Below are 11,632 nucleotides of genomic sequence, written 5' to 3' on the forward strand. Positions count from 1 at the left end.
AAAAGTTGCTTTAAAAAATCATATAAATCCATTTTTCAAAAAAGTAAATATTTAATTAATCATAAGAAAATACGTCTCTCCGTTTTGCGTGTGCGGGAGGTGAGGCCTCTCGAACACAGCCTAAGAGCAAGTATAATAGAGGGCTATAAAAAGGCTGAATGCTGAGGTGGATGAGAGAGGAGAGGAGAGATAAAAAGCGGGTTGTAAGTTTACAGCTGGCTTAGACACATGAACCAAGAAAATCTGTAAAACAGATAGGTAGACCATATATTTATAGTGAAGAGTTAACCACTGTACAAGTGAATTGAGAGATAGGCTATAAAAATCTATACAAAGCAGCTAGCTGTATTATTATCCTTGGTCAGGTCCTGATAGACTGGTTGTTCTGATTTAATTATGTTTCTTTATTGTGGCCCTTGGCACTGCCAGTATTTTCAAAGGCTCGTGCAAATTCCACATTGTGGACTACTGGTTAAAGGTTGGGGTTCTCGAGCGTTTTCCTTTTCAGATCATTCACCGGATTATTGAAATGGATCATTTCGTCCACTTTGCTTCGTCACACAATATTGATGTTACCAGACTATCTTGTCAATATTTGCAGTAAACCAAACAGAATCCAAATTTGTTTGCATGAGTAGCAACTAATTGGGACTGAATTAGTTTTTCTAGCTTTGTCTGATATAAGAAAAGACAAAAAGTAATATACAGGCAGAAAAAAAATCAAACAGAAGATTTCAAACAATTTATTACGAAATTGCATTTCCAATCCATGGCCTATGAATTACCATCTTATTCCCAAAATAGAACACACAACTGTTACAAAGCCCTGATTTATTTTCCCAATAGATCAAAGGATTTCCATCCTACACTCTGACCTCCACGCCAGCATCTACCAGATGCTCTTTCACTGCTGAAATCGGAACCTGTGATAAAGCAGAAGCGCTCAGTTACGTCCAACAACCCTAAATAATCTTACTATACAGGTACTATGGAACGTGAACAAAGATTCTAACATAACGTGGGCAAGTATTATTAACTGAGCACGTAGCTCTGTTGATCATATAGAACAGACTAACACTGCTGAGCAAATGCAAATAACGTAAGCTAGGTCAAAGTTTTCCAGAACTTGCAAGAAAAGGAATAAAGGATTATCATGTAGAGCTCCAGGCATAGCATGCTGAATAAAAAGTACAAGGCGGGACAATACCTCTTTCCGATGGAAAATGCCAGCAGCAAGGGCAGCAGAAGCATTTGTTTTCTCAAAGACCTCAGAAAAATGTTCGACAGTACCAGCACCACTGCTTGCAATGACAGGGATAGTCACAGCATCTGACACCATTTTTACCAGATCTATGTCAAATCCGCAGCCCTGGCCTGAAAAATAAAACAACATCATGGCATATTGGCATTCGTCTTGTCTTTATTCACCTGTTTTTTATACTCCCTCTATCCCATAATATAAGACGTGCACATATTCCAAGATTCAACTTTAAAAACATTTGACCAACAATTATTATAATATAAATTAAATTTTATTTGTTAAAATTAATATCATTGGATTGACATTTAAATTTACTTTAAGATGGTTATAATGTTGCTGCAATAAATGTTATAGCATATGATAAATTATAAGTCAAAGATTAGTTTTGAAGACTGTGCCAAGTTTGACCATGCCTTATATTATGGGATGGAGGGAGTACCTCTTAACATGAGTAATGGAGACAGTGAAAATTAAAGTCAACTGGCAAAAACCACCCTAACCGAAACTTTTAAGGTGTTACATACATGGTCAAACTGCTACCAATAGTCAATAATGCATGTGTGATTACCACTGGTCTATTAATGACGACAAAGTTTACTGTGATTGTACGCCTCAAAGGAAAACTTGGATTCTTGAAAGAAAAACATAACTAGAATGTTCTGGTTATTGTTAGTGGGTTCCACTTTGCTATTACTTAGCAGAAAATCTACAAATATTGCGTAAATAAAAATCAGGCAAAGCATAATATTGAACTGTTCAAAACCATGAACATACCATCACAATCAATGCAATTAAGAAGTATTTCTCCAGCACCCAATTCTTCAACTGCTTTGGCTAGTTCATATGCTCCTATAGGACGGCTGTCACGCCCACCACTTACCTGGAAAAGACATAAACAACACTTGTTGGAACAAAAGAGCAATCTTATTAAAGGACAGCATGCCACAGTAGATTATGCCAGCATAAAGTCATTTAATGTTGCCTAAAAGGTAGTACACCAAATATCTGAAGAAAGCACATGTTTTAATCAGTCTGAAATTTGGTATGGGCGTTTTGGGTAATAATATTCCTGCGTACTGGGAAAAACTTTTCATATGAATATACAAAAATACCCCTTATGTGCATGGATAAGAGAGTAACGCGAAATTAGCAGTAAATGGAAAACAAATGGCTTACTGTGCACTGGTACCATGCATATTCTTCTCCTAATGGACCTGAAAAAAGTACATGAGATCTTAATGCTTGAAATGCAAATGGAGATTCAGGATGAGTGGTTGAATTGCACCTTTATTGGACACCTTTACAGTTTTGAATTGCACCTCTTCCGGATTCTTGACATATACTCTTCGAGGGTCAATACTTACAACAACTGCCTAATAAGAGAAATATCATCACTGCAATTAGTGATTGACAGGTTAATAACTATAATAGTAGGACATGAATAGATATATGGTATACCAATGACTAAGGTGAATGCTATATAACAAGGTTGAACATAAGTAATCACACCAAGTATCTTGAGCAAATGCAGAAGATACATTATATGTTTTTATTCAAAAAACTTATCAGTCACCAATTCAATATAAATAGCAGAGTTCCCAACAATGGATACACCTCTGAAATTAGTGGCACATGGATGGAAGAACAAAAACTTTTTTGTGATATTTTTTAGGAAGAAAAAAAGGAGGAATGTTTTCCATATATTATGAAGATTAGCTGCTAACATGAATACTAAAAATAATGTTTTGGTTGTATACGGTAATAAACAAATTGTAACTGGATTTCTCGTGGAAAACCTGGTTGCCATATACTCTAGAGATTTGCTCCAAGCTGCTTTTTCCTGTCTTTACCTGATACACAAAAAGAACTGTATAATTGGGAAATAGATGAAGATTGTATGGAAAAATAAAATACATACACCAGTCTGCAAATAGGCTTCAGCAGCAAAAACGGCATCACTACCAATTGAAATCTTGTCAGCACCAGACCTGAAGTACTCTGACGCTACTTCCAAACTTGAGTAGTATCTGACAAGGGAAGAATACATAATTACTCTGTCTGTCCTTTTCCTTCTCAGTATTGACTATTGACAAACAACAAATAACACCTCAAAAAGATGGGGGAGAGGCACTTAAGGTTGTAAGATTGAACATCAGAACATAAATATGCAGAGTTGCAGGGAAAAAAACGAAAAAGAAATAAAATAACAGGCTATCTTAATTCCTAAGAAAGATCGAATACAAAAAAAAAAAAGTCTGCCTAGAGAAGGAAAAGGTACTTTGGGAATCATTTGCAGAAAAAACTATCTCATCAAGTCAGTAAGAGAAGGGATTGCTTGGCAGAAAAACATTTCGATCCATGGTACTCATGAACATAAATGGAACTGACCTCCCATTTGCATCTGTGAAGTCTCTTATACCTCCACCAACTGTAAGTGGCACAAATACTTTCTCAGATGCACAACGTAATACCTAGAAATAAATATCAACATGTCACCTCGCTGGATAAGGGAAATGATGAAAACATTTGGAGGTTTTACGTCTTGAACAAACCTCTAGCATTGGCAAATCTCCCAACGGAAAGTCACGGAAACCAGTTATATTCAAGAAGCTAACCTAAAGGAGAATTTTTTTCACAACATCAGATCATAAGTTCACATACAGAAAACAATAAAGCATTATGTAGAGAAATACCTCATCAGCACCATCTATGTAGTACTGGCTTGCTAAATCCACTGGCTTCCCGAGGTTTCTTACCTACAGATATAGAACGCAAAGATATTCAAGCACCAGGCAAATAACGTTTCTACACAACTAGTCAGTCATACCAAGCATTTATAATATAAAACTATTACATTGGCTCATCAGATTCTTGGGAGATGAATTATCCCTAAAGTACCACAAACTACTCAAGATCACGAACTTAGATCTAACCCTTAAGTGTAAAAAGTTGAACAATTCTTAGGGGAAATGAATAGAGCTTGGTACCTCTTTGCTACTACTATGGTCTCTTACATCATACTGGTCACCTTTTGTTACCACAAGATCCCCACTATCATTTGACCGAACATCAAGACATGCAATGACCTGGAAATTTTAAGGCAATAAGAAGGGCGAGAATGGAAGTTGCATTGACGCTAAAACATTTGGCGATACAAAGCTTACTCTCTTTGCAAGGTTCGATGCTTTCCTACGAGATGGGACCTGTGTTATAAATGCAAGTATGAACTTTTACATCGAAGAAGTTAATGAAAAGGAACTAGCAACAATAAGCATACATATAGCAGCTACCTTTGATCCTGAAGTGTTTGGACTGAGAAAATTTTTCAAAATTGAAAGCCCAGTAGCTGCAGTAAAACAATAATGGGTATGCTTAGAAAAATCTGAAGTATCTATATATTCTGCATTATTAAGTATTAACAGACCTTGGTGATCAAGACCAGTCAAGTTATCAGAACTCAAGAATCTACATGTTTCAATCCTGTCTTAAAATACATTGTACATACTTGGCTATGGCATATCATAACACATTCAATATCAAACTGCATTTTACCTCCGCTCTTTTCTGGGTGAAACTGAACTGCCTGAATGTTGCCCATTGAGATGGATGATATGAAACTCTCGCCATAGTTGCACACAGAAGAAATCCACTCTTTGTTTTCATCTGACTAAGCATGTGAAAAGAAAGAAATAACTCACATTCCATAAGTCCACTAACGAAAGAGCATCTAAAAAAGAGCTGTTCCTTACAGGCAGAGCATGATAGGAGTGAACAAAGTACACATGGTGGCCTTCAGCTCCCTTGAGCAGCTGCGTGTCTTTGGTGATCTCCAAAGCATTCCAGCCAATGTGAGGCACAATGAGACCCTTCGAAGAGTCAAATCGCCTGACAACTCCAGGTATCACACCAAGGCCGCTTACTGCATTGGACAATAAATACCATCAATTCCGGTTCATTCAATCACAGGTTAGCAATGGAACAGATTAGTAATCCAGCAAACGATGAGGCCATCGTTCATTCGCAGGCTAGCAATGGAACAAATAGCAATCAAGCAAACGATGAGGCGAGAGCGAGAAGGAGCTTTACTCGGGCCATTCTCCTCGCTAGAGTCGAAGAGAAGCTGGAGGCCGAGGCAGATGCCGAGGAAGGGGCGGTCCCTGCGGATGTACTCGCGGAGCGCGTCGGCCATCCCGGAGCGGGTGAGGACGTCCATGGCTGAGCCGAAGGCGCCGACCCCCGGGAAGACGAGGCGGTCGGCGGCGAGGATGTCCTCCGGGCTGCGCACGTCGCGGATGCCGAAGCCGAGGTGGCGGATGGCATTGCGCACGCTGCGCACGTTGCCCGCGCCGTAGTCCAGCAGCGTCACGGCTGTCGCGTCGAACCGACGGCGAAGCGAAGCGAAGCAAAAGCAAAGCGAACGCGGCGGTGAGGCCATGGGTGAAGTGAAACGCCTTCGAGCTCCGGAATTGAAGGGGAGAGTGGTCCGAGTGGGGCTTACTGCTAGCGTCGCCGGACGCGCGCACGGCGACCGTAGAGGCGCCGCGGCGCTGGCTCCTCCGCTTCGGCCGACCAGCGGAGCAGGGGACGGCGTTGATGGAGGTGGCGGCGGCCATCGCTCCCGGCGGCGGCGGCGGCCCTTGTGGCAGTATGGGGGGTGTGTGTCTGCGCTCTCCCTACTCTGCTACAGGAAGGGAGACGGGGAAAGGCAGATTCGAGTCAACCAAAAAGGCCCAATTCAGCCCACAGATAAACCGTGTCATCCTCTATTGTGGGCCCTGCGGCCCAAACTTTTCGTGACCGCGAAAGTATACTTTGACTCCCTTAACTATGGCACGAGTATGATTCATGACCTCCAACCACAAAACCGGGTATATCGACACCTCCAACTATCAAAACCGGTACAAAATATATCCCAGGTGGTTTTGGAAGCGGTTTTGGCTTACGTAGCGCTTACGTGGTAGTGTTGACCCGGTCTCCGTCCTACGTGTCGTTGACGTGTCACTTATGTGGCATTTTAGAATAAAAACAAAAACAAAAATACGTGGGACCAACATGTAATTCACACATAAAAATAGTGGGGCCCCACATGTCATCATCTTCATCCTTTCTCCTTCCTCTCCCCTCTCCTCTCTCCTTTTCCCCTTCCTCTTCCTCTTTCTGCGTCCTCCTCGCTCCCCTCGCTCTCCTTTCTCTCGGCCCAAGCGCCGCCGCCCACCTGCTGCGTCGCACCGGTTTATGCCTGACCGCCGAGCTCCGGAGCTGCCCGCCTCACCTCCTATCCGCGACGCCGCCGAAAACCACTTCGGTCTTAACGCCGCCGCCTGTCCTGGAGCACCGCCGCGCACAGGGTTCGACTTCCCACTGTCGTCGCATCCGGGACCCCGCCGGTAACGACCCCTCCCAGATTTCAGCTTGAGGAAGATGCTTGTCACGCCCAGAAATTTAGCCCAAATTTCCAGACTATTTTGTGTATTAAATCCCTGTCCAGGACCAGCCAGGGTACACAAAACGACAAGTAATAAACAGTTCCGAACGTAAATAAAGCGTAAAATACTTACAGAAGAGGCACTTAGTCCTCACACCGAAACAAAAGCAGCAGCAGCGGAAAAAGGCGATCCTAGCGGGGCTTCAGCTCCACTCCACAGGCAAAACTCAACTGGGGTCTGAGCCTTGGTCCTCTAACTCCATCTTCAGCTCAGAAGCACTACACTTCTGAAAAGGGGGAAATAATAGCAAGGCTGAGTACAACCACCGTACTCAGCAAGCCACACCAACGATGCAGACGTGCAAGGGGAACACAAGGACGGTTTGTGGCTATTTGCATAAAGGCGGTTGTAAAACATTTTATTGAGCAAAACAGTAAAACCGTTGAGTAATTAAAGTAACATTAAATCTCCACTGATCAACGCTACACCACGTTGAACAGGCCCAACCAACCCACCTAAACTACAGTGTATTAGGTCGATTTATTGAGGTGGGACTAATCACGGTGAATCTGGTCGACCGCCCATAACCGTGGGCACGGCTATTCGAATAGTTTTACTCTGATCAGAGGTGTACAACTGTACCCACAAGACACAGCCCCACGACACGTTTCCGTGCGCCGACATGCCACCACGACATACCGGAAAGAGGCCGTGACAGGACCCTTCGCATAACCCCCTCTAACCGATCGCACCACACCTTAGGGTTCGCCCCCGTCCCCAGCAGGCAACGGGCAGCCCCCCTTTCGTGCCGCGGTGAATCCGGAAGCCGATCAACCGGACACCCCGGCCGACCCAACTCCATCACGCCCACCCTCGCCTGGGTACGTCGGCTAGAGAAAAGCTACACTACAAGCCCAGCCGTTGCCCACGCTGGCTTGTGGTAAGTACGATAAGTTCTTCCAGGGCATCCCGCGAACCGGTCCTTAACTGCCATGGGTGCGACCAGCAAAACCATGCACCCACAGCCCACCATTCAGTCGCATTTTAGTTGGATAATTACGACCATGAAGCATGGCCAGGTGTCTCGAGCACGCAGCTCACTCTGATACTAAAAAGGTCTAATATTGTAATTATCCCATCAACTGAGCTAGTGGTAATTAAGCATGGCTAAGCATATAGTTCTAGCTAGGTCACATAAGTAACATGAGCTAGTCGATTCATTACCCAAGGTTGACAAAGGATAGATATCAAGTAAACATGGCACAAGCGAGCAGATAGGTAAAACCCTGATCCCATGTAATTAGCAAAACATGCATATTTGTTTGCAAACGGTAAAACATTTGTAAATTAGGATCAACATGCTCAAGGGGAATGTGTGACTTGCCTTGCTTCTTCACATTGATCTTCCGAACTCTTTTCCTCGCGACCGCGGACTTCCGAAACGACGGAAACTACACGCTGGCACGCAAAACAAGGAAAAACTCTAATAAAAACCAAGGAAACAGTACATAAAAAGTAAACAAACATGTAGAGCTCAATTTTAGATGAATTTTGCAAGTTGAATGGCTCAATTCGGAGTTCGAATGAATTAGATATGAATTTTAGAAGTTTTGAGCCATTTAAATGAATTTCTAGAATTAAACTCGATTTATTGCGCAATTTAAATCAATTATGACGTCATCCGACGGGGAGAGATGGCGCCGGCAAGCGGGCCCCACCTGTCGGTGACTCACGGGTGGCGGGCGCACCGTGGACCGAGTCCACGCACGCGCTGGTCCGCGGGCGCACCACGTGGCAGACACGTGGCGGCCACGACGGACGGCTAGCGGAGGTGGCGCCGACGTGGCGCCACAGAGGCACCGACGCGGGCGGCACGGGAAGGCCACGTGGACGGCCCAGATCGCCCCGAAGGGGGATCGGGCGGCCACGGGCGAGCGGGAGCCGGCTCACCGGTCGGCCGGCCGGGAGCGACGGCGCACGGCCCGATGGTCGCCGGCGACGACCACCGGCGCGACGGCACGCGCGGGAGGCGACGAAAAGAGGGGAAAGGGAGAGGAGATGGAGGGGGTCCTCACCGAGGGGCGCCGGCGACGGAGGGAGCGGCGGCGCATGCGAGGGAGGCGCGGTAAAGGGGACCGATCGGCCCGGGCGAGCAGGGCAGCGGCAGCCGGCCGGTCGAGCACACGGCACGGCGGCGACGCACGCACGGAAGCGGCAGCGCACGGCGCCAGGAGGGAGAGGAAGAGGAAACCGGGGTGCTCACCATGGGGCGACGCCGGAGAGAGGCGGCCGACGGAGGGAGGCGAGATGGCGGCAGCGCGAGAGAGGTGGTGCGCGAGGCGGCGATTTTCCGGAGGCGGAGAGGGGAGATGGAGTAGGGGCCGGGGTAGAGCTTGGCACGACGTTGCCGACGGCGCAAGCGGTGAGGTGCGGCGACGACTAACGCGGCGGCAGCGGCCGGCTGAAGGCGGTGTGTGGCGGTAGGGGCTCGGCCTCGCGATGGGAAGGTGGTTCCGGCGGTGGAGGAGGGAGATGGAGTGGATGCCGGGGTGCGGCGGGGTGCCGTGATGCTATAGGTGGCGGCGGCGCAGCGCGGCAGCGACGGGAGCGGCGGTGGCGGGCGGCTGGAGATCGCTGGCGAGCGGCGGCGAAGGGGATCGGCGTGGAGAGCTCGGTAGAGGGCGCGGCGGCTTGGGGAAAATTGGGGAAATGGATGAGGGGAGGCCGGGGATTGTTTTTATAGGGGAGGGGAGGCGGGATCGAGCCCGGGAGAGGCGGAGTCGGGGCGGCAACCGCCGGTGGCGTGGGCGGCATCGTGGGGTGTGGGTGGCGGTTTTGGAGGGGAGAGGTGGGGGAAAACGGCGCGGACGTGGGTGGCGAGGTCCCACGGACGAGCGCGCGCGCGCGGGGTGGAGGAGGTGGGCGGAAACGGCGGCGTCATGGGGCGGCTCGGGCGACCATGGCAGTTGCCGGCCCGGGCTGGAGGTTGGGGATGACAGGTGGGGTCCACGGGTCCCACCTGTCGGCCTGAGTGAGAGGGGAGGCCGGGAGGGAGGAAAAACAGACTTGCGCTATAAGGGGAGGCAAGCCGGGCCGCGGGAGGGGAAGGAGGGAGGGTTTTGGGCCGAGCCCGAAAGGGAGGAAGGGGAAATTTAATTTGTTTTCTTTTTATTTAAATTAGTTTAATGAACTTTGTGACTTTAAAACTATTTCTCGAGCTCCGAAAATTCACGGAAAATTCCGGAGAGTACATTAGGGCACAAAGAATATTACAAAATATTCCCGGCCAATGATTTTTAAAGGAAAATTTTAATTCTCCCATTATTTCACTTGATTAAATTGATTTAACTTTTATTTAATTTCTAGGAAATGCATTATTAAATGATTTTTAATCCCGAACGAAAATCGGGGCGTTACAATGCTAACCGTCCAACCACCTTAAGACCAAACGATTAAACAAAAACATATTAATTTAGAGCCTTGTGATGATGTGCAAGCAAATGGTAAAAAAAATTCACAGGGATGAGAAAATTCCCAGGAGCCGAATCAGAAGGGGAGGGAAGAACAAGAACTGAACAGATGGAAGAACCTGTATACTTGGCAGGGTAAACCAATGAAACTAATCTCAAAGAAAAAAAGCAACATATGCGCCCAGAAAGCCAATAAAAGAGAGAGAAACACATTTTTAATAAAAGGAAGAAGGACACACCAAGATCAGCATGAAAAGAAGGGGAGGGGACCACCGTTGCCCCCGAGACCGTCGTGTCCGCCCCAGCCGCCGTTGTCCGCCGCCTCCTCCTAGAGCCGGCCGCCGCCGAGCTTCTCACTCGCCACCGCCTCAGCCATGGCCATGGCCATCAAGGCCAACACAGCCGGCGTCGTCTCTTTCTCGCTCGTCCTCAAGCCATCGCGGGACGACTTCGCCGTGCGCAAGTGGTTTGACTCCGTCGGCGGCAGAGACGACGTGTGACCGATATCGGAGCGCCATCCCGACACTGGAGGCAGCGACAAGCATTGCCATGGCGCAAGAGGAGGAAGGAGGAAGAGGAAGGAGAGAGAAGAGGGGAGAGGAAGGAGGAGGAAGGGGATGACATGTGGGGCCCACATGTCGGTGGGTCCCACTATTTTTTATGTGAATGACAGGTCAGTCCCACATATTTTTGTTTTTTTGTTTTTATTATAAAATGACACATAAGCGACACATCAACGCCACGTGGGATGAAGACCGGGTCAACAATGCCACGTAGGTGCCACATCAGCCAAAACCGCTTCCAAAACCACTCAGGGATATATTTTGCACTGGTTTCGATAGTTGGAGGAGTTGATATATCCGGTTTTATGGTTGAAGGTTATGAATCATACTCGGGTCATAGTTAAGGGAGTCAAAGTATACTTTTTCCACTCTTGAGTAAAAGCCCTTGCACGTTGCATTCCAAATGTCAATTGCAAGCTTGAGCATTGGGTGAAAAAGGTAAGGACAATTACACTGAAAAGTTTGTGGTATTTACTGAGACATGAGACACAGAAAGAGCACGTATCTTTTCGTGGACACCACAAAAACTTGGTATTGCTGGACACCCGATGAATTATTTTATTATATTCAGTCAAGAAGGTGAGAGAAACTTAAATAAAAGGCAAGTTTGCCCTTGGGGCTATCTTTGTTTAATCTGATTGGGACCGGTTCGAACTAGACCCATTCCACTCTCAATCTCCCGAGAATGGTGCAGTGACAAGCGGTCAATGATGGTGAGGACGGTGCATCAGCAAGTTGCGGTGATGGCAGATTCAAGCAGTGGGGAGTGGCGGTTGATTCAAAAGAGATATAGTGCTTGCCATTTTCTTCACCGCCACCTTCTTCACCTTGGGTGACCCCTTCCCGGGTGACTTTCGTTGGGGGGCCACATTAATTCCAGCCATCGTCGTATGTGATCTGAGCTCATAGCTC

General features: G+C 46.9%; 1 protein-coding gene across 1 annotated transcript; it reads right to left on the reverse strand.

Annotated features, from left to right (window-relative positions):
- Positions 1-594: 594 nt before the first annotated feature.
- On the reverse strand, positions 595-5,936 carry LOC4332296 (imidazole glycerol phosphate synthase hisHF, chloroplastic). The gene is made up of 17 exons (XM_015772739.3): positions 5,760-5,936; positions 5,348-5,629; positions 5,011-5,180; positions 4,814-4,928; positions 4,552-4,607; positions 4,426-4,464; positions 4,249-4,347; positions 3,955-4,017; positions 3,814-3,876; positions 3,650-3,732; positions 3,180-3,288; positions 3,058-3,111; positions 2,547-2,634; positions 2,438-2,475; positions 2,036-2,141; positions 1,208-1,374; positions 595-923 (listed from the first exon to the last, which is right to left on the reverse strand). The coding sequence occupies exons 1-17, from the start codon at positions 5,872-5,874 to the stop codon at positions 864-866; spliced, it is 1,707 nt and encodes a 568-aa protein (XP_015628225.1). The 5' UTR covers positions 5,875-5,936; the 3' UTR covers positions 595-863.
- Between the last annotated feature and the right edge of the window lie 5,696 nt (positions 5,937-11,632).

Source organism: Oryza sativa, chromosome 3 (genome assembly GCF_034140825.1).
Source record: "Oryza sativa Japonica Group chromosome 3, ASM3414082v1".
In the NCBI taxonomy this organism is placed as follows: domain Eukaryota; kingdom Viridiplantae; phylum Streptophyta; class Magnoliopsida; order Poales; family Poaceae; genus Oryza; species Oryza sativa.

Coding starts and splice junctions, on each gene's coding strand:
- LOC4332296 (XM_015772739.3), bottom strand. CDS start 5,874: ATGGCCGCCGCCACCTCCATCAACGCCGTCCCCTGCTCCGCTGGTCGG. Junction 3,733..3,813: donor GAGATTTGCCAATGCTAGAG/GTTTGTTCAAGA, acceptor ATTTATTTCTAG/GTATTACGTTGTGCATCTGA. Junction 2,476..2,546: donor TGTAAAGGTGTCCAATAAAG/GTGCAATTCAAC, acceptor TACTTTTTTCAG/GTCCATTAGGAGAAGAATAT.